Source organism: Sphaerodactylus townsendi, linkage group LG04 (genome assembly GCF_021028975.2).
Source record: "Sphaerodactylus townsendi isolate TG3544 linkage group LG04, MPM_Stown_v2.3, whole genome shotgun sequence".
Taxonomy (NCBI): domain Eukaryota; kingdom Metazoa; phylum Chordata; class Lepidosauria; order Squamata; family Sphaerodactylidae; genus Sphaerodactylus; species Sphaerodactylus townsendi.
Window position 1 is genome coordinate 25,073,947 of NC_059428.1, and position 23,674 is coordinate 25,097,620.

Below are 23,674 nucleotides of genomic sequence, written 5' to 3' on the forward strand. Positions count from 1 at the left end.
AGCTTCGGTGTGCACATGGCTATTTGCACAAGCAAAGAATGCCTCGATATGTCAATGCACGCTCCACAGGCGAGGGCAGAGGTGCATATGAAACATTGCCCAGCATGCTGAGGGTGATAATGCACAAATTGAATCCCAACCTGCCATGCAGTCCAAGGCAACCACAAAAACAGAGCCTTCGCTTTGTGAACTTTCCAGGTTCAAATCCCGGGCGTCTCCAGTTAAAACGCCCCCAGGCTGGGCAAGGATCCTTGAAAATTGACTGCCAGTCAGTCTAGACCAGGGGTCTTCAAACTATGGCCCTCCAGATGTTCAAAGACTACAATTCCCATGAGTCCTACCATTTGGCCATGCTGGCAGGGGCTGATGGGAATTGTAGTCCATGAACATCTGGAGGGCCATAGTTTGAAGACCCCTGGTCTAGACAATGCTGAGCCAAATAGAATGAAGGTCTTGAAAGTATAAGGCAGCTTCCTCGGTTCACATTGATAAGACAGCACATGCATTCAGCAAGTCGTAGGTTCAATCCGTGGCGTCTCCAGTTAAAGGAAACTCTGGGAAACACCACCGACAGTCCAAGTGGACAATACTGGGCGAGAGAACTTAGTTGTCCACCTTAACATAAGGCAGACGTACATAAGAGAAAGGGGACAGCTACGCCTTGTGTGGATTTCCAGTGTACATCAAAACTCTCACATATACCTGAGACTTTTGTGTACACATCTTTTAATTAATTCAACACGTTTTCTTGGATGATATTTGAAACAGAAAAATACAAGTTCAGGGGCCATAGAAAGCCGCGATACTTATTCTACAAAAGTACCAACCACTTTTCTTCCCTGTCTGCTGAAGTGTCCCCAAAAGCCTGAAACTAAATCCACTGAAACTAAATCCACTGAAACTAAATCCACTGAAACTAAATCCACTGAAACTAAATTCACTGTCATTCCTTAGTAATTGGCCACTGGCTCTACCTGGATCAAAATTTCACCCGTCAAAATGCTTTTTTTTTTCATTCAAAAGACTTTAAGTTAAAGTTCGCCCTTAATATGTATTTGTCTGGGGTCTCTTATTTTACAGAAGGCAGAGATTGCTGTTGCGCCTTTGACCATCACTTTGGTGAGAGAGGAGGTCATTGATTTCTCAAAGCCGTTTATGAGTCTGGGCATATCTATTATGATTAAAAAGCCCCAGAAATCTAAACCTGGAGTGTTTTCCTTTCTGGATCCCTTGGCCTATGAAATCTGGATGTGCATAGTGTTTGCCTACATTGGCGTCAGTGTCGTCCTCTTCCTGGTGAGCAGGTTCAGTCCGTATGAGTGGCACACAGAGGAGTCAGAGGACGGCAAAGAAGGACCCAGCGACCAGCCTCCCAATGAGTTTGGCATTTTCAACAGTCTGTGGTTTTCCCTGGGCGCCTTCATGCAACAAGGATGTGACATTTCACCCAGGTTGGTATCAATTCAGGTTTGCTCCTTGGTTTGTGCTTGATCCTCAACGGTGATAACTCCACCTCACTCACATACACACAGTCACAGACCCCTTCTCTCATGCAGAATAATGCATTTTCAATGCATGTTGCAGCTGTGCAGAATAGCAAAATCCAGCTGTGCAGAGTAGCAAAATCCAGCTGTGCAGCTAGGCAGAATAGCAGCTGGGCAGCTGTGCAGAATAGCAAAATTGCAAACAATTGTGAAAGTGGACTGAAAGTGCATTATTCTGCATGTGAATTTGAAATGGTTTGACTAAGTTGACCTTTCATCAGTCCTAAAATGTCTCTCTTCCTTTTGTGGAGTTTATTCTGATTCCTCATCACAAGCCCTCACTAGGCAAGTGTGTAAGATATTTTTTAAAAGCTTTTCAAAGCATTTGCTGCTGCTGACTTGACAATGTTAAATGTATGTGCCAGGTTTTGTTTTGTTTTTAAAGTAGCTGATAGGCCTATTAAATTTTAATCAAGGTAAGCAGTTTGTCCGCATTAGCCCGTTGTGAGGAGAAAGAAAACATTTTGGGGTTGTAAGAAACAGGTGGAATATTTCATGCATTAATGTTGTGTTTCTGTTTTGAATTTTGAGACTATTGGGCATGAAATATGAAAATATATGCATGTGTTTGTAATACAGTGCTTGGTTTACTCTAGAATTGCTCTTTCTCCCCATTACCTTCCCTCCTTCAGTTGTAGTTCAGCTTTGTTTATATCTAATTTGTATCTTATCTGTCATTTTTCTTGGCTGGTAACGTCAACATGAAGTGTTCTTTATTCTATTATTATGGTTATTACGATGTTATCAAACAGCAAAAAAAATCTTCGCAAGAGCAGCAGAAAATCTTCGCAAGTGCCAAATATCCATTCTGTCTGACAGTTCCCACTAACCACTGAACTTGCCTCATTTACACATCTTGATATTTTCTCTTCCCTTGTCTTGAGGCAAGTGCCATCATCATAAGCCCTTTCCCTGCATTTGCTGAACAGCTGGTTCCATCCATACGAAGAACAGGATGATAGAGACTTGTGGAGTGGTTGACAGGACCCAGCGAACTAGATGGTCTACATGTGTCAAGGCGCAATTATGCTTTCAGATATCAATACACTGATCCATCAATGAAGGGAAGGCAGGAACCCCAGTTTGTTGTGTGAGGTCATAAAGATGACTTGAGTATGAAAGTGAGTCACAAAAGAGCCATTTCATTTCCCAGCCAGCTCACGTTTTCAGTCTCTCCCCTTTCAACAGGGAAATCAGATGCATAAGAAAGCAAATGGGCAGGAGTCCTGCAGCGCACAAGTGGAAATATAAATAGGGCTTAGTTCCACTTGCACACAATCCTGTGCAACACCTAGCACGTTTCTCCTTACATATTTACTGGTGGTCCTTGGCCCCTCAATGATGCGGCTGGCCTCCACTCGGGCCAGGGCCTTTATGGCTCTGGCACCGGCCTGGTGGAATACCCTCCCTCCAGCTGTCTGGGCCCTGCGGGACTTGGGTGATTTCTGCAGGGCCTGTAAGACTGAGTTGTTCCACCTGACCTTTGGAGAGACCAGCCGCTGCGTGTGCCCCCCCCCCCCACGGTTCCATATGGGTCTTTGTTCCATGTGAGTCCCTAATATCATCAGTTTTTTTCATCTCCCCTCTCTCCTCTTTTCCTGGGATTTAGTTTATGGTTAAGCACTGGCTTTCGTGGGATGCCTAGGTTAGGAAATATTCACTGTTTTTAAATGATATTTATGATAACTATATTCTAATGATTTTATGTATACCATTTTTATGTTGTACACGGCCCAGAGCCCTCTGGGGATGGGGCGGTATATCAAATAAAAATAAATAAATAAAAAATAAAAAAATACATATAACAGTGGCCAGAAACTGATGGCACAATATCTTGCACAAGCAGAAACACAAGTGGTGATACAATAAATTAGACTTAGAGCTAGTGGCTATTGTGGTCCTTTTCATGTCTTTTGTCTTGTACAAGGGCTCCAGCACAGGCAGATTTTAATGTTGAACGCAAGCCATTATCCATCATATACTTCGAGCATCACAGTCCTATTTCTGTTTTATACCATCCTAGCAAATACCCTACCAGCTGGATTATTTTTAAATATTCGGGGCAAGAAGCAGAATAAGGTTGGACTTGTAGCCTAGATGTAGTGTTTTCAAATAGTCTTTCCTCCGACAACTCTTTCCACAATGATTTGTCTGCTGAAGGAGTCCAGGACATTGCAAAGGATCCCGGGATGTGTTCTGTGAAGAATACTCAGACTCTGTGTTGCCCCAGAGCTCTAGGTGAGCCTGTATGAAATGAGAATGTACCTTGGGACTCATCCAGCCCTCCTCTTTGCAGTTTGCATGGGGAAATGAGTGGCGGCAAGCACGCTGTTTTTTCAAGCAAGTATGCCTGCAATTATCGACTTTTGCTAATCAGTTTCTGATGAACCCTTAGAACATACTTTGAAAACCTTCAATGCCACCCGTGAAGCAGCAGTTTCCTTGTTTAAGAAACATAATTATAACCGAGTTTGGTGTATATTTCCCCTTTACTCATTTGCCTTGCCGTATCCTTGGCTGAGCATCGAATATCAAGGATGCGTCTTGCTAAAAAGAATATTGAACTTTTTTTGTGCCTCGTCGCCAATTACTGTTGCTCGGATAATACGTTTCCTGCAATAATGGTGTCTCTCGCTGTCTCTCTTACTCTCTCTTTCTCTCTCTCTCTCCTTGGCACAAGAGCTAGGAAAAAATGCATTATCTTATTCATGTTTAGATCCCTCTCAGGTCGCATAGTTGGAGGTGTGTGGTGGTTCTTCACACTCATCATTATTTCATCATATACCGCTAATCTTGCTGCTTTCTTGACTGTTGAGCGAATGGTCTCACCCATAGAGAGTGCGGAAGACCTTGCCAAACAAACTGAGATTGCGTACGGAACGTTGGACTCTGGATCCACAAAAGAATTCTTCCGGGTAAGTTTGAACATCTGCTTGGAATGGGAAGGGCCGTGGCTAGTTTTCTCAGCCTAAATGGCAAGGGCTGGAATTATGTGGCATGCTAGATAATCAGATTTGCGGTCTGTAGCTCCTACAATATTGATGTTATGGTTTTTAAACCCCAGAACCACATCTTGGCAATTGCCATCATTTTACTTTGTGGCAAGTACATTGATCTTGACGTGTCAGACTCAGTAATGCCCAGAGGGGCTGTAGGAGCCAAGGTAATTAAAACAGCATTCCTCTGCCGGTTCGTTGCAAGCCGCAGCGCTTAAACCCGAAAGAAGCGCTAATAGCCCTAAGGTGATGAGTGAATAGTCTTTCACTCATGGCTTCTGCTATAGGCTGAGTATGGTAAAGAGAAGGGTAATCGCATGGTGACCAGGCACTGGATTTTAAAAAATGGCTACTATTTCAGTGATATGACCATCGGTAGCCATTTCCGAAGCTCTTTTTCCCCATTGCTCTTAAGGTGGGTGCTCTGCTGCAGAGGCATAACAATTGCTTTCTTATAGTTTGAAAATAGAAAGCTCTGGGCACAATCTCCCCCAAGTTATGGACCGTTACAAGCACGGAATATGTGCTCAGTAGTAGTGGGGGATCAGCACCTCTTGCTGCAGTTCTGTGCAGAAAAGAAATACGTGTGTGTGCTTATTTCTTTCTCACTTAGATTAAGGGGATTTGGAAGAGCTTAACCCAGACTGGATTATTGTTAAACACAGAGCTTTTGAACACTGAACTTAATGCAGCCAAAACTGAGCACTTTTAGGTCCCAGCGGTAGAATTTTCGATGGTTTAACAGGTGTTGACATCCCTCCCACTGAGATCAACAGGAGTTAGTGTGTTTAATTTTGACAAGACTGTGCCTGTACACACACCATATGATTTTTTGTTTCAAAGGAGAACAAAACATGCCATGCTGAACTGGCCTTAAACCAGTATCTGCAGCACCCACTTGTAAGCAGCTTTCTAGACAAAATACATTTCCTTTCAATGCTGTTATACTTCCAAAGGAAAGCGAAGAAACCATAGAGTACAATTCACTGGGGGGGGGGGGTGTCTCTCACCAAACGTCATGAGCTGCGCTTGCAATAGATCCTGGATTCAGGACTCAAAAGATTTCTACCTGTCGGTTACCACCTAACTTCAGTTGAATAAAGCAACCTACAAGAAGGCAACTGGGGCGTTGTTCTCATTGTATTACTACTTTTGCTAGTTGTAGGTTCTACCTTGAAATAACTGTTATGTAGGCAGCCCTGTTCAAACCAAGTAAGCATGTCTGTGAGATGGCAAGTGATATATCGGGATTGCAGCATCGTTCTGTGTAACTAACAGTATCAAAAACATACCTGTTTTCCCTGGTGCACCGATCAACGAAACCCAGCTCTTGATATATTATCCTTTGTGATATATTATCCGCTGTTTTTGTGATGATCTCATGCCTTTGCTTTCTCTAATCTCCTTTTAATTTTCTTCAGAGATCAAAAATAGCAGTGTATGAAAAGATGTGGACATACATGAGCACAACAGACCCATCAGTGTTTGCTAGGACTACGGCTGAGGGAGTTGCTCGTGTTCGCAAATCCAAGGGCAAGTTTGCCTTCCTCCTGGAGTCCACCATGAATGAATACATTGAGCAACGAAAGCCATGTGACACCATGAAAGTGGGAGGAAATCTGGATTCGAAAGGCTATGGCGTAGCCACACCAAAGGGTTCTCCATTAAGGTGGGTGGAATAGTATAACAATATAACATGTGTTGTTATAGTATTCCACCTTCCCTGATGCCCCTGATCTAGTTCTTTTTGTGTTGTTCTGTGGACATGGTATGTTCTTTTTTCTTTTTCCATTTCATATTCTTGATCGACAAAGGTAACTGTTGCTGATAACCACGTCCATTGAATAGCTATTATCAATGTATATCTATCAAGGCCATATAAAAAGCAAACTAGTTGAACACTGCTTCTAAGTTTTTCCTAAAATATTCAAACTCATCAGCTTTTTATTTTTTACAAAATCCATAGTTTTGCTAACTTACTCTTCCATATTTTTGGCCATTGTTTCAATTCTGTTGTTTCAATGGCCAAATGCCAAATAAAAATATATTGACCTTAGCTTTATTTTATCAAGACAGCACTATAAAGACCCCCCCTCCCAAAAAATAGCTGTTATATTACTAAAGCTTCTTTTTATTTTTTTAAAAAAGTTTTTAAACCTGACCATTTTTTTAAATTTCCATCATTGTTTTAGTTGTGCTGACTTCGGAGTTTGCCAGTTATATATGAAACCCTTTCAAAATTAGGAGATAAAATTACATGTTATCCCTAGCCATATAATACAGAGATAAGGATAAAATTGCATTTTATCCATATATTCTTATTATATCCTGTGATTTTGTTTAGTTCAAATGATATACAAAATGGTGGTTTGATTAAAATTAGTAATGGTTCGCATAATCATCCGAATATAGCTATAGTCAGTTAGACTGTATCATCCTAGGTTTGAAATTGTGTTGTTAAGTTGGTTTTAGTTTTATCTGTGATTTTGATACACGGGTGCAAATATCCTGACTTGTTCCCTGGTTCTATCCTTGTGATAGTGCATGGAGCAGGCTAAGATACCAGCTATAGTTCTCCATAGGCCAGGCAAGGGGAAGAGCATAGCAGATGAAAACCAGCATTCGAATAGGGATGTGAAAACCAATTCGAAGACTTCCGGTTTAAGAACAGAGAGACTTGATTGCAGCCAACCCAACCATTGTGTTGGAGATTGTAAGGGCTCTCCAAAAGAGATGGGAGAAATGAATCTGATAACATTGTAGGCCTCACCAAAGCAAAAAAAAAGCCTTTATTGTGGCAGTTGGGATAGCGCAACATACCTCTTTAGAAGTCATCTTCTCCAGCACACACTGGTACAGAACAGTGGGGGAAGGGAAAAATCCTCATGAAAATCTCCAAAAATAGCCAACAAAGTAAAAGACTGGTAGAGGGAAGGAGAAATCAGAAGGGGAAAACTGAGGGAAAGTTTGTAAAGAGTGGAAGATTTAGCTCTCATAGGCCCTTTCCGCACGGGCCATTTACAGCGCCCTAGGGACGGCAAAAATGCCGTCGCTAGGGAGCTGTTCGCATGGGGGGCGCAGCTGCATCGCAGCCGTGCCGCCCTCGCTCCCCCCCCCCGGCGGCGCGAAACCGCTGTTTCCAAACCTCGCTGCCGTGCAAACGGCAGCAGCTGGAAGGTGCCACCCCCTTTCCCGATCAACATACCTTCCCTGCGACCTTCTGGCGCATCACCCAGGCCTGGGGACACGCCCCCCTGCCCTGCGACTCCAGAGCTGTTGCGCAGGGCGGGGGCGTGTCCCCTGACCTGGGCGATGCGCCGGAAGGTCACAGGGAAGGTATGTCGATCAGGCGACAGCGCAGCGCAGCGTTCGTGAGAACGGTCCCAGGGGGTGGTGCATTGGTGTTGTATACGCCGACGCACCCCCCAGCGTGGCCGTGCGGAAATGGCCAATGTGGAGATCTGAAATTACAGCTGATCTCCAGATCATAAATCATAAAGATCTGTTCCTCTGGAGAAAATGGCTGCTTTGGAGGGTGGAATCTGTGGTATTATGCCACACTGAGACACATTCCAGCCCCCACCCCTACCCCACCTACAGAAATTTCCCAGCCTAGAGAGGGAGACTCCAATACCAAGTTCATTAGATGTTATGTGGTGGTCGAAAAAGAACCAAAAAGAAAAGTCACGACTCCTCCCTTTTGGGAGTGCACAATAGTGCTCTGACTTAAAAGAACAAAGAACTTTATGCCTAAAGGTACGACTCAAAATTTAGACGGTTCTGTGTTGATTAGTATGGTGCACAGAGACCAAAACAAAGATCCACTGTTCGTTGAGGGAAACAATTCAGATGATTGTCTGTGAGCAAAATCTTTGTTTCACAAACTGGCTATCATTAAAATAAGCCATTGTTTCTGTTAAGGGGTGTACCAAGCATTTGTCCTTACGTACAGATCAGTTTTGTTCACAGTCAGAACATCACTGGGGAAGCATTATCTTGGTATTACAAATTTCTGCTAAGTTGATGAAGGAATTCATCCTTTCTCCTGAACAATTCAGTGACAGTGTTGGACAATAACCTCCTCCCCCTCAAAAAAAAAATGTTGTACTTTTCTAAGAGCTTGAACAAAAAAAAATCAGTTGCTTACTTTTACATAATTCAGAGCTAAAGGGGGAAAATGTAAATTACAAATCTCTCCATTATTTACTCCGCAATATGTGCCACCATAAAAATTGTAGTTGCCACTGGCTTCCAACCTGACCCTTTGCTGGGTGACCTTGGGCCAGACACAGTGTCAGCCCTGACCCTAGCAAGTATTTGGATGGGAGACCTCCAAGAATACCAGGGTCATGACGAGGAGGCAGGCAATGGCAAACCACCTCCGAAGGTCTCTTGCCTTGAAAACACTATGGGGTCACCTTAAGCCAACAGTAGCTCAACAGGGCAAAAAAACCCCCAAACATTTAGTGGAAGACGTCAGTGAAGAAACGGCATTATGTTCAATGTTTCCCTGTCATGCTCCACTTTATTGGCCACTACCTCTGGTGGGGAAATGTTGAGTGTGATGACATCACGTGTTAAGTTTCATTAAACTTGACCGGGAGATTCCAGGAAGAGATGAAGTAAGCAAGGAGATTAGACACTCATTCTGGTTATGGTCTCATTCAACTAGTACAAAGATTGCCGTGCAAGATGAATGGCCCACAGGACAATCCTAAGCAGAGTAATACCCATCGAAATAAATGGGCTTAGAAGGGTGCAACTCTGTTTCAAATTTCCTCGCAGCTCTCTGATCACTACCCTTGACAGAATCAATAACTCAGAATCAATAATTCATTGACAGAATCAACAATTCTTTTCATATTCATCACGTTGCTCATGATAATGAAATCCTCCAGTTAAGGAGATCACTTATATTTCATGCTGCTCATGGTTTTCCTTATTACACATGAATAGGGCAATGGCTTTCTATCAGAGCTCTTTGGTTTTCTTTTATTTGCATTTTTAAAAAAAATCTTTCTGGTGTTCAACAGCTAGTTTCCAGCATGCATTTCCGCTTCTAGAGTCATGTGGTGGCTTCTCCATATCAGCAGAGACAGAACAGAAGCAGGGGGCACTTGGCGTGCATTTGCTTTGGACCAGTCTGGCTGGGTCACGTGGCACACCCAGTGTTCCTTCACTGTTCCTTTTTGCTGATATCCAACGCTACGCTCGCCAAAATGACAGCAGATCATAGTAGACGCTCTGGGCTGCTGTCAGGATGGCACTGGCGTGTATCCTCCCACTCCAGCCTAAGGAAATGTTCTCCAACATAAGCGGCTCATGCGCTGCAGAACGAGCCACTTAACTTGGAGTCGCCTTGGGCTGGAGGAACTTCCTCAGCCCTATGGTAGGCCACAGTTTGCAAGGAGCTCCTATTTCTGCGTTGTTTCGCCCACAACTGTGCTGCTTATAAGGCGTCAAGGTAAGCAAAACTCTTGGGGAAGTGGCTAGTGGCAATCAGTGTGGTTTTTCAGAAATGGGATCATTGATGCACTGTTGGCGAAAACACAACCCTGATGCGTTCTCTCACCCACAACCATATCCTGATGTATCCTGATGCCGATCCCGATGACAGGTGAGCACTTCCATCACTGAAGGAGGAGAGGCAGTTTTCAGTGATTCCCCTCTCGCTAGAGATCTCCAACTTCGCCATGATCCCCTAGAACCAAACTTCAGAGAGATCAGTGCATTGCGGTGGAAAGGAGAGGGGGAATTCTGCTGTCATGAGATACAAGCCACTTTGGGGAGGGGGGGTTGTTTTGTTTGTTTGTTTGTTGCAAAAGAATGACAGTCATAGCCAGTTTGGTTTTATGCAGAAACATAGTACAATAGTACAAGAAGGTATATAAAAACAGGGCTGCGCTGTGAACCACAAACTGAAAGCACCTCTTGAACCTACAATAGGAACAGAGAAGTAGAGGACCTTCTGGCATTAATGCACTTGGTTTTGTGTTCTTTGAGGCTAATCCTGTTTGTTTTATCAGCCTGGCTCAGTGGCTTCTATATTGTCTACTTCTTTAACTATAACGAATTGATCTGTGATCATCTTGCCTGGAGTGTCATTACGTTTCTTTAGCCAATTCTGACTCGTTCGGGTTGCTACAATAACTTTATAGCTGGTTCAGCCCTCTCAAGAGACACTTTGGAATGATATTGTTGTTGTTCGCTTACATTTGGCCTCCTGATTCAGTTTCACAGATGAATTCCATTTGTAGGCACTAGCATCAGGAGCAGCAATAACATCGAATCCCTTAAAAGGAGGGAGCCTGGGGAATCCATCACAGTTTGGACAGCTGGAAAAAAGGAACAATGGCTCCAAATGAGGGCGTATAAGTTTTTGCCTAATTCTAATTAGTCTAGGTAGGTATGAGAACCATTCTTGATATTGGCCCATGTAAGTATGTGTGCTTTGGAGGTTCCAATGGTGAAAGGCCCAGAGTTTTGTTGTCATATCATGGGTTGGAATTAGTAACGTGTGAATAATTTATGCTTTCTGGAGTAGCCCCATCAGCCCCCCAGAAGTCAATACCGGGGACAGAAGAGGTCTTGTGAGCAAAATGTTACGATATATGGAAGGACTGCATTGGAGAGCGGGATATAGAGCAAAAAAATTATTTCTTCTTTTGTCAAAGGGAGGTTTTCTCCACTATCCTTCCTCTCTGATCGAAGAGAGCTGTGGGGCAGTCCTGGCCAGTTTCTCCTCTTCGCTGCAGCCATCTCCACTTAATCTGGTTTGGTGGGCTTTCTGTCAGTGATCTTTCTGCAGGGCTTAGAATTGGTTGCTGGGGAAAAGCAGAGAAAAAGGATTTTGTTTTTACAAAAATGGCAGCTCTCCATTGATGCATTGATCTGGACATGGCCCACCCACCCTAGCGGAGGGAGGGGGAGGGGAGGGAGGGGTGGCATGCAAGGGAGGGAAGGGAGCGAGCAGAGGCATGCAAGAGAAGGGGAAGTGAGAGAGGGGAGGGAGTGAAGGGTGACATGTAAGGGAGGGAAGGGAAGGGGGCCCGGCATGTGGACATGGCCCACCCACCCTAGCAGAGGGAGGGGAGGGAGGGGTGGTATGCAAGGGAGGGGAGGGAGGGGCCCAGCATCTGGACATGGCCCACCCATCCTAGGGGAGGGAGGGGTGGCATGCAAGGGAGGGGAGGGAAGTCTTGCACTTGTGCCGTGAATAGGATCTGCCCCATTGTTGTGTTAATTCCACCGAGGGTCACAATGTTAGTTTCATAGCTCAGACCCAAAATGCCATTACAAGTTGTATACAGGGAATTATCAACACCGCATGTTTCCCATTCAAAGGCAAGGGGCATTTCTCTAAGTAGGATAATGCATATCTGTATTCCTGTTGAAAAATATGTGCCTTTCATTATCCAGAACAGATTGCTAATGTGGCCTTTTCTGTGGATCTGATGATCACATCAAACCTGCTGCCCATTTGGGACACTTACATTGCAATTGCAAAGGTGCTGGCTTGGGTCCAAAACAGCAAGAGCAAAGCTCAGCACAAAGAACAGAACTTTGCCATTTCCCTTAAGGACATAAGAAAGAGCTTGCTGGATCAGACCAGAGTCCATCTAGTCCAGCACTCTGCTACTCGCAGTGGCCCACCAGGTGCCTTTGGGAGCTCACATGCAAGATGTGAAAGCAGTGGCCTTCTGCTGTTGCTCCCGAGCACCTGGTTTGCTAAGGCATTTGCAATCTCAGATCAAGATTGGTAGCCATAGATTGACTTCTCCTCCACAAATCTGTCCAAGCCCCTTTTAAAGTTATCCAGGTTAGTGGCCATCATCACCTTCTGTGGCAGCATATTCCAAACACCAATCACACATTGCATGAAGAAATGTTTCCTTTTATTAGTCCTAATTCTTCCCCCCAGCATTTTCAATGGATCCCCCCTGGTTCTAGTATTGTGAGAAAGAGAGAAAAATTTCTCTCTGTTGACATTTTCTGCCCCAATGCGTAATTTTATAGACTTCAATCATATCCCCCCTCAGACGTCTCCTCTCCAAACTAAAGAGTCCCAAACGCTGCAGCCTCTCCTCATAAGGAAGGTGCTCCAGTCCCTCAATCATCCTTGTTGCCCTTCTCTTCTGCAGTCTTTTATAGCACCCAATGCTGACCCCAAGGGTCCAGGGACCCCAAGTATTGAGGGCAGTGTTGGGGGATCTGCAGTGTGAGAGTGAAATTGGCAAAAAATAAAACTTTCTACCAGCAGAAAACTTGCTTATATCCACTCCAAAGGTTTTTGCATTAGGAGCAGGAAAATCACAACCTTAACTCCTTCCAGGTCAAACCAAAAATGTGTGCAAATTCATTTGATCATTGCTAGATAATGACAAAGAATCCCTTGCCTCTACCTTCCTTTGTAATCGGATCTGAAAAAGAAAAGTTCAGCTTCATCTTATCGGATGACACAAGATTTGCACTAAGGAAGTCGCATCTGAAAGATGTTGAAATACTTCCATCTACTTAGAAAATGTCAGTTATGTTGTTTAACACTTCTAATTTGACTAATATATGTGCAGTAAGAAGCCTTTCTTTTAAGAGGACTTTTGATAGTTGTTTGAGAGGGCAAATGTTTCTGAGCAGCTGTCATTCTATTGGTGGCATGCAGCAACATTTCTCAGTAAGACTTCAAAGGACAGCACCTGAAATATATTTTGTTCCAGGATGCTGAGATGTCAATGTTGTTCCCGGCACCCTGCTGCCAGTCTTTAGGGAGCATTCATAATTCAACAAAGCTTCTTTTAGCGGGAAGTTCTTAAAATTGTTTCACAGGAGCACCTTGTTAGGGAAGGCTGGATTTCTTCATCCGTCATGCTTCTTTCTTCTTTCTCGCTCTTATTTTCAAAGAACCAAAGCGCCTGCTAAGTTCAGCACAGGACCTATTTCGTGCAGACGACTACCTTCGTCGCCTGGAGAAAAAGAAAGAGATAATCTGGTGGACTTAACTCTGCCACTAGTTCATTAGATGATCCAAAATGAGATTTCTCCTCTTGAATCAACAGGGTATAAATTAAGCCAGGAGAGGTTTCCTTTTGTTTGTTCCAAAACCTCCAGGTTAAGAACATAAGAACATAAGAACAAGCCAGCTGGATCAGACCAGAGTCCATCTAGTCCAGCTCTCTGCTACTTCCAGTGGCCCACTAGGTGCCTTTGGGAGCTCACCTGTAGGATGTGAACGCAATGGCCTTCTGCGGCTGTTGCTCCCGAGCACCTGGTCTGTTAAGGCATTTGCAATCTCAGATCAAAGAGGATCAAGATTGGTAGCCATAAATCTGTCCAAGCCCCTTTTAAAGCTATCCAGGTTGGGCCTGTGGTTTCTCCCAGAATTACAGCTAATCTCCAGGCGACAGAGATCAGTTTTCCTGGAGGAGAAAATGGCAGCTTGGCAGGGACACTCTGCAGCAGGGTGTCCAATGCTGGTCCTCCAGATGTTCAGGGACTTAGATTCTCGTCAGCCCCTGCCAGCATGGCCAATTGGTCATGCTGACAGGGGCTGATGGGAATTGTCATCCATGAACATCTGGAGAGCTTGAGTTGGATCCCTCTGCTCTACAGTATCACATTTGCACTGAGTTCTATCCCTTTTCCAGACTCCTCCATTCCCAGGTTCTGCCTCCAAATCTCCAGGAATTTCCCAACTAAAGATACAACCGTAGCCGGCCCTGCTGTGCTTGGGATTGTTTCATGTGCATTCAGACAAAAAAAATTAGGATCCTCTTTGCTATCATTCTACTGAAAAAAGTTGGGATCCTTCCTCCAGCCTAAGGAGCCTTCTGCCAGTTGTATAAGAGTATTTCCATCTATCAGGAGCCGTGTGGCATAGTGGTTAAGTTCTTGCACTGCCACTCACACAGTCAGGAGTTCGAGCCCCCTGTAGGTCAGATATCCTGGTGGCTCATGGTCAGCCATCCATCCATTTCTTGGTCGGTAAATGAGTACCTAGTTCATAGCTAGGTGGTAAAGAATAGCCGGGGAAAGCAGTGGCAAACTACCCCACAAAAACGGCTTGCCTGTAAAATCACTGATTGCAGTGGTACCCCAGGTTAGATACAACTGAAGGGGAAACTTTACCTTTATTTCCATCTACAGAGTATTTTCTTTGTTGTTTTCAACACTTTATATTCATGCAGAAGAGTCTCTGCATGTCCCTTTTGTGCATGAGCTTTTTTTTGGTCACCAAGTCACTGTTGACTTAACAATGACCCTGCAGGGTTTTCAAGGCAAGAGACATTAAAAGGGGATTTGCCATTGCCTGCCTCCACACCAAAGCTCTAGCATCCCTGGGAAGCTGCCCATCCAAATATTAGCCAGGGTCAGAGCTGAGACAGTGTGACTGTCCCAAAATCACCCAGCAACTTCCCAAGGGGCAAGTGGGGATTTGAACCTGGGTTTCCCAGGTCCTAATCTAACACCTTAACCACTACACCATGATGGCTCTTGTCCACAAACTACCCAATTCAACTTTGTGTTTGCCCCCATCTCCTTCCTTCAGATGGTCAGAGAAAAAAACCTTCCTCATTCCCAGCCTTCTGTCTGACTGTCTCTTTCCTAAAGTATTTCTGTTCCATGGTAAACCCAAATCAGCTAAATCAAAGCGGTTTAGAAAAAGGCCAGATTACCTGTGACGATATCTGACAAGGCCTTCAGGCTTTTTTTTTTACTTGAAAGAAGGTAGGAGGATAACTGTTAATCTTTTCCTGGTAGAGCTAATAGCACCGGGGGAAAGGATGTAGGAAGCCAGAATGTAGACAGAGGGCAAACACCCCTTCCTCCAGGGCCCCTAACCCAATGTAGGGTTGTCAGCTCTGGGTTGCGAAATACTTGTAGATTTTGGGGGTGGAATGCGAGGAGGCCAAGTTTTGAGGAGGGGAGGAACTTCAGTGGGGTGTAATGCCATAGAGTCCCCCTCCCAAAGTGGCCATTTTCTCTAGAGGAACTGATCTCTGTCACCTGAAGATCAGTCGTAATGCGAGGAGACCTCCACTCACTGCCTGGAGGTTAGCAGCCCTAACCCAATCTCATTCAGAGCACTTGTGCATGCACACACACACTTAGGCTCTTTCCGCACAAGCGGAATAGAGCACCCCAGGGACGGCAAAAACGCCATTCCTGGGGAGGCGTTCGCATTGCAGCAGCGCTGTGCTCGTGCCGCCCAAGCGGCATGGAAATGCCCCTTTTGAACCTTGCTCCCCGAGCGAGGTTTTTCCAAAGAGCGTCTTCCAGCACGGCAGCGGCTGAAAAGCGGCGCTTCCCTCCTGCCTCCCTCAGCCGTCTTACCTGCTCCTGCTGGCTCCCATCACATTGTGGAGGCCGGGGGGGGGGGTGTCCCCTGGCCTCCAAAATGCGATGGGAGCCAGCAGGAGCAGGTAAGCCGGTTGGGGAAGGCACAGCCTGTGCGAAGGCTGCGCCTTCCCCTGCGCCCCTACCGGGATCGTCTGTGCGAATGGTCCTGGGGGTGTGTGTTGGCATTGTTTATGCCGACGCACCCCCGCTCAGTGCCCGTGCGGAAAGGGCCTTAGTTACCTTTGTATCTCCTGCATGAAAAATTGTCCAGCCATAACAATCAAGAACACAGCAAACAAAACACCATTTTACAAGAGCCGTTTAGAAAAATTCAGTCCAGGCTAAAACTAATTAAACCTCCAAAGCAAATTGTTTGGTTCAGAGTTTAAATACAAGAGGTAAACAAGACTTTTTATTTGAGAAGAGGTTTTCAGTTGTGACCTCAATACTACTACCGGGTAATTTATTTATGCACTTCTCTGGGAAGCAGTTTCTATGAGGTTGGAACTGTGATGGAGAAGTTTTATACAGATCAAATTTAGCTCTTTGGATCTGTGGACCCTGGTTTTACAAACTATCCACAGATAAGCTGAACCAAGGTGTCCTGCTAAGTCTTACCTGAGCCCTGTCACTTGTGTTGATGACAGAGCAGCTTATGTAGGCCAGATGTTAGAAGGACTTCCATAATCTCTAGATTAATTCTTATTATTCAGAGAATACTTAAAGTAAAGTTAAAGCAAGGAAGTAGAATAGTGGAGGATAAAATCTATCCAAGTAAGTTGCTTCCATCTTAGGCAGTACTAGCTCTGTTTCCCGTGCCTTTGAAAGAACTTGGGTATTGTTCTGGCAAAAACAAAAACAACTTTCATAATTTAAAAAAAAACATCTGCTATATACCATAGCTAAATTGTAATGTTGTCAAATTACTAAAGGAACAATGTTCTTGTTGTATATGGGCTCTGTCTAACCCACTGTTAATACCATACTTGAAAATTGCTGTGTTTCCCTGTGATCTTCTGCCTGCCGCACTTACAGATGGAGACGCTGCTGGATAACTGATTATTGCAGCATCTTTGTTCCTGCCAGATTATATCAACGGCATAACCAGAGGTTGCTCCAGGCTCAGTTTTATCAGCCACAATTTCTGCAAAGGGAACAATCTTGTGAAATAAACAAACACTGCTGTCATTTCAAAAAAATTAATCAGGAATGCACTGCACTGAGAAATAAGTGATCAAGATCTCCCACATTTTTTTCCCTTACTCCAAAGCATTTAAAACGTTAGGTATTTCCAGTGTTCTACTACTGCACATTTTCACGCAGCTTTTCACTTCTCAAAGCAAAGCCTTCCAAGTTTCTCTCCGTAGGCCCATAAATGTTGTCTATCATTGGCCATGCAGCTTCAGAATGCTAATTCCTGGGGAAGAAATAATGGGGGGAGGGTTTGAGTGGTTCCTGGAAACAGCTGGTAGACCAGTGTTGGAAAGAAAGGACTGGTCTTGGTCTGATCCAGCATGGCTGATTTTATTTTGTTAGCTCCATAAGGTACTTTTGTAGCATCTTCTGGGCACTTGTGTATGTTAATTCACCAAGAGAAGCTTAAGAGTGACTAGTCGGCCAGTCGATCTGGTAATCTTTCTGTGGGATTATAGCTTGGAACTTTGAAATCAGTGCAGAAAGGAAACCTCACCTATGTGCGTTTATTTCAAGTTTGTGGGTTGAAGCCAATTACTAATCAGCTTGGGAAACTACAACCTTAACATGTTGTCATGTACTCTGCCTTTGGGTAGTGACACATTCCAAAGCACTGCTACCTGGTTTGTTTTCTCGAGGGAGAGCACTGGGCTGTTGCCACACAGGGGTGACTCCCTCTGATGGCACTGCAAATGTCGAGGCATTCACAGCTGCAAGGGTGTGTGCCATACTGGCTGTTCATCACCTTGCAGGAGGGAGGTGTGATCCCTAAGAACATTCCGAACATTTGGAAATGTGGAAAAAAATCTCAGGAGGCAAACACAGGTAAACCACTACTGCTTTGAAAAGAAGTGTTAGACAAAATATCAGTAGCTCCAAATTTACTCTTCCTTTCATTCCTAAGCAGCAACAGTAGGCACCTAATTCTTCGTGCATATGTACACATGACGCTTCCTTATACTGAATCAGGCCATGAAGGTCACTGTTGTCTATCCAGACTGGTAGTGGGTCTCCAAAGTCCCTGGTGGAGGTCTTTTGTATCACTTGCTTCCTGGACTGGAGTTGACAGGGATTGAACCCTAGATTTTCTGTATTTCAAGCAGATGCTCTACTGCTGAGACATAGTCCCCTTTTCCCAGATACCTCAGGGAAAAATGCTGTCCCTATTTGCCCGCCAATACCTCTCCACCCTCAAGCAAGCTCTACACTAACCAAGCAATCTCAGGAGCCCTGTTCACAAGGAACAATGAACATGCACGCAATCCATGTACAGTGTACACGTGCTTTTTCTTTATATGTGCACTTATTCCCTAAATTATATCAATGTGTGTTCAGCTGAATGTGTGATTGAAACCACACATTACTCCATGTACTGGTCCCCTAGTTTCATTTGTAAATTGGTCATTGTAGAAGAGCCCACCCAACTCCAATGCTTTATAATCTAAATAAGTATTTAATAGCTGTACACATGATACAAAACCAAGGTGAATCATTAAAAGCAAGAGTTCTGGCAACCAGATCCCAACATATACTGCTCATAAGTCACCCAATATACAACTCAGGTGTTGTTATGCATACAATTGATAAAAATACCAAATGACCAGCAAAACCACACATATTTCGGCCATTGTGGCATTCCTTGGTGCTCAGTAACATAACATTAAAAAAAAACCATATTCACCAGTTAGTTGTTTTCTGAAAACTTAACGATAAGGATGTGTGGGGAGCATATAAGTGTTAAAATGTAAATTTGTACTAAATGTATTTTTAAAAATAAAATAAGAAAATAATGATATTGCCATCCAGGTAGCAGTATATCTCCTCTTTCATGCAAAGTAAGAAGTGACATACACACGTGAGAAAAAACTGTTCCAACACTCTTTTTTACCTGCCGCCCCCCCTCCCCCCCCCACACACACCTTTGCACTAGAAAGGAAAGGGTCATGCTGTCGACTCCCACTATATCAAAGCTAGGGTTGGAGATTCAAACAGTCCGAATCTGGATTTTTACCGAATCTGCACTGATTCGGACGGATTCGGACGAGCAAGGTCCGAATCTGAGCTGTCCGAATCCTAACAGATCCGAATCCATGGGATTCGGATCACCAGCCGAATTGCGTTTTTATTTTTTGGTGTTTTTTTCACGTTTCGGCCTGCAGGGGGCGCATTTTTAAACATATCGGCACCAAAATTTCAGGGTATCATCAGGAGACTGTCCTGATGATACCCTCCAAGTTTGGTGCAGTTTTGTATAGGGGGGCCAAAGTTATGGACCCCCAAAAGGGGTGTCCCTATCCCCCATTCTTTCCAGTGGGAACTAAGGAGATGAGGCTACCCTTTTGAGGGTCCATAACTTTGGCCCCCCTGAACCAAACTGCACCAAATTTGGAGGGCATCATCAGGACAGTCTCCTGATAATACACTGAAATATTGGTACTGATACATCTACAAATGCACCCCCTGCAGGCACCCCCAGAAATTTGCACAAGATTCTTTGTTCTGCAGTGACTTAGCTGGATTGCTGTCAATAGGGAATTTCTGATAGAGGGCTGTGGAGTGCACATTTTTCATGGTAAACCCACAAAACTTTCAGGGTATCTTCAGGAGAGTCTCTGGATGACACCATCTAGGTTTGGGGAACTTTACTTCAGGGGGCAGTGGGAGATGGGCCCTAACCTTTTGGGGTCCCATAGAATTAGCCCCCCTGAAGCAAAATTCCCCAAACCTGGATGGTGTCATCCAGAGACTCCCTGAAGATACCCTGAAAGTTTTGTGACCATACCTTCAGAAATGTGCACCTCACAGCCCTCTACCAGAAATTCCTCATTGACAGCAATACAGCTAAGTCACTGCAGAACAAAGAATCTTAAGTATTTCTGGGGGTGCCAGCAGGGGACGCATTTTGAGATATATCGGCACCAAATTATCAGGGTATCATCAGGTGACTGTCCTGATGTTGCCCACCAAGTTTCGTGCAGTTTGGTTCAGGTACGGACCCTCAAAAGGGGTGCAACTATCCCCCATTGTTTCCAATGGGAGCTGATAGGTGATGGGGGCTACACCTTTGAGAGTCTATAACTTTGGCTCCCTGAACCAAACTGCAAACTATGGGGTATCATCAGGACAGTCTCCTGATGATACCCTGAAAGTTTAGTTTCACTAGCTTTAAAATGCTGGTTTCGTGTTTCACCGCTCACTCACTCCAGCAGGCTTCATGTGCAGGAGCGGTGAAACATGAAAACCAGAATTTTTAAAGCTAGTGGCACTGAATTTCAGGGTATCATCAGGAGACTGTCCTGATGACCCCCCCCAAGTTTGGTGCAGTTTGGTTCAGCGGGGCCAAAGTTATGGACCCTCAAAGGGGGCCCCCTATCCCCCATTGTTTCCAATGGGAGCTAAGGAGATGGTGGTTACCATTTTGAGGGACCATAGCTTTGGTCCCTAAAACCAAACTGCACCAAGCTTGGGGTATCATCAGGACAGTCACCTGATGATACCCTGATATTTTGGTGCTGATATGTCTAAAAATGCACCCCTGCAGGCACCTCAAAATTTGCCCAATATTCTTTTTTCTGCAGTGACTTCTGCATTGCTGTCAATGGGGAATTTCTGGTGGAGGGCTGTGGGGTGCACATTTATCAAGGTACAGTCACAAAACATTCAGGGTATCTTCAGGAGAGTCTCTGAATGACACCATCCAGGTTTGAGGAACTTTGCTTATGGGGGGCAGTGGGAGATGGTCCCTACCCATAACATTGAACCCCTTGAAGCAACGGTCACCAAACCTGGATGGTGTCATGAAGAGACTCTCCTGAAGACACCCTGAAAGTTTTGTGGGTTTACCATGAGAAATGTGCACTCCACAGCCCTCCCACAGAAATTTCCCATAGGCTGCAATTGAGCCAGCCAGCCAGCCACTACAGAGCACAGAATCTTGGGAAATTTTTGGGGTGACTGTGAGGGGTGCACTTTTAGAGCTACTGTCACCAAAATTTCAGGGTATCATAAAAGTATTGTCCCTATGATACTCCCCAAGTTTGGTGAAGTTTGGTTCAGGGGGTCCAAAGTTATGGACCTTCAAAAGTGTAGCCCCCATCTCCTGTTAGCTTCCATTGGAAACAATGGGGGATGGGGCACCCCTTTTGAGGGTCAATAACTTTGCTCCCCCTGAACCAAACTGCACCAAACTTGGGGGGAATCATCAGGATAGTCCCCATATGATATCCTGAAAGTTTAGTGCCGCTAGCTTTAAAATTGCGTCCCCTGCAGGCCAAAGCGTGTAAAAACACCAAAAATTCAAAAAAATAATAAAACGGACCCAAATTTTTCGGATTTACCCGAATTTTTGGGCATATCCGAATCGGCTATGATTCGGATTCGGGTATACAAATCATTTTATGCCCCAAAATACCCAAATCCGAATTTTAGCGAATTTTTTTTGTATTGACCAACCCTAATCAAAGCAGCTATTTGCCGGTTCCAGGAAAACTGAAAGTAACTTCATATTTTACCCCAGGATGTCAAGTAACAGTTTTGAGGGGTGATGATGGTGGTTTGCTTCATGAAAACGGCAGGGGAAAGTTTCAGAGGGTCGCCATGTTTGCCTGCAATAGAACAGCTAGATACAAGTCCACTAACACCTTGGAGACCAATAATATTTTCAGGTATAACCTTTCATGAATCACAGTGCTCACTCTCAGAAGCTTAGACCCTAAAAATCGTGTTAATCTCCAAGGTATTACTGGACTCAAATCTAGCAAAAGAAAGATTTCCCCGCCTGAGCACTGCAGACTTATTCTGAAATGCTGTGGGCTTTTTTGTATTGGCTGCCATTTTGTCACTTGCTCCACTCACTGAACCTCCATTTTGTGCCAAGTAACTCCCAAGGCTCTGAGGAAAAGATAAAGTAGTTTCCAGAAACATGAAAGCTGCCCTCCTCTAGACTATTCCTAAGCCAAAACCCCTCTTTCATTGTCATTCTGTTATTTTGATGAACCTATTTTACCTCTTTTTCTCCTATTTATTTTTTTCAGTAGGCTCTCTAGGCCTATTTTGTGTAAATGCCTTCGAAACAATGACACTGCTTGATGATTTCTGTTGCTTAGCAGTAGTTCCCATTAAACCCTTGTGACCACATTTGTATTTCCTAGAACTGGATGGAGAATGAGATTATGATCTTTTTTATTTCTGCAAAATAATATTGAAATTACAGTCAGATGGATAAGATTAGAGTCTCACTGCAAACCTTTCTCTCAGTTTTGCGACAAAAAAAGTCAATGTAGCCAAGGTCTTTGAAAAGCGTATCAAACATTTATTTCTGGAAATAATTTATTCAAGAGTTGCAAAGTTACCTGTTTCCAAAGTAATAATGAATGTTTGATGAGACTCTGCAAAAAAGAAGTCATGCTATACAGCTTTGTAGCTTGGAATAAAACATCTCTAAAGACAGAACAAAAAAGTACGTTGAGGGTTTTTAACGATACATATATAAAGAACAATTAAAAGAATTATCAGCACCCATAAATAGGTAGAAGGGTCAGCGAGAGAACACCAAAGCCTTTACCCACTGGTGGAAGATAATGATAGAAGAGGACAAATTAATCTTCCTATGGAAAGAATTCCATAGTTTTGATGTCATAACCAGGAAGGCCCTTTCTTAGGCTGCCACACATTTCAACACAAATGATGGGGCAACCCAACAAAGAGCTCCTAAAAATAACCATAGTGGTCAGATTAATGTGGGAGTAGAAAGCTCTTAAGATATGCTGGTCCCAAGCCAAAGAGGTTGTTTTGCCTGACTGATGGCCTAGGTTAGGGGTCTGCAACCTGCGGCTCTCCAGATGTTCATGGACTACAATTCCCATCAGCCCCTGCCACCATGGCCAATTGTAGTCCATGAACATCAGGAGAGCCATGGTAATCTGTGGTCCATGAACATCTGGAGAGCTGCAGGTTGCAGACCCCTGGCCTAGGTGGACAACATACACTATTAGCCAAAAACCTGATATCCAATCCACACAATATATAGTACCCAGGTGTGATCCTCATCTTTTATAATAGATGTGAGTTGCCGGTTTTCTTTAGTTCTCATACATAAGTGTTCAATTTGTACTGAGACTAAGCATGCATGTAGAAGGAACCTAATTCTCTTCTCTCACTTCCATTCCCACAAATGGAACATTCCTAGATATGCTACTTGGCCCATTAGGGAATTATGGTTTATGTGGCTTTTCCCTCACTCTCTTATTTTCACGTCCTACCTGTTTATTTAACTTCAGATCTGTAATCCCTTTCTCTTTTAGGACGTCTGAGATCTTTTGAACCAGAGGCATAATCTGCTTTCCTGCCTCCATCCATACCAACAAACTAGCTGCTACTGACATCGTCACTCACTTAAACTCCTCTTTTCGGTATCAGAGTTTAACCAACGTGACTGTTATCCCTGAAAGCATTAATCTTTATTGAAGACACCTAATTGAGGACACAATATTTATAAAATAAAATGAATAAAAATAACCTGTAATAATCATATAGAGTTCAGAATATTCAACTGTCCTCTCAGCCTCCAGCCCAGTACAGAAAAAATATAAACTAGTCAAAAGAAAA

General features: G+C 44.0%; 1 protein-coding gene across 6 annotated transcripts in view; it reads left to right on the plus strand.

The window, feature by feature from the left end:
* Positions 1-23,674, plus strand: part of GRIA4 (glutamate ionotropic receptor AMPA type subunit 4) — a 265,515-nt gene that overhangs the window by 209,947 nt on the left and 31,894 nt on the right. For all 6 annotated transcript variants that reach the window (XM_048493587.1, XM_048493588.1, XM_048493591.1 and 3 more), the window contains exons 11-13: positions 1,081-1,451; positions 4,261-4,459; positions 5,962-6,209. In XM_048493587.1, coding sequence (XP_048349544.1) covers positions 1,081-1,451; positions 4,261-4,459; positions 5,962-6,209 — 818 coding nt within the window. The remainder of the gene's footprint in view (positions 1-1,080; positions 1,452-4,260; positions 4,460-5,961; positions 6,210-23,674) is intronic.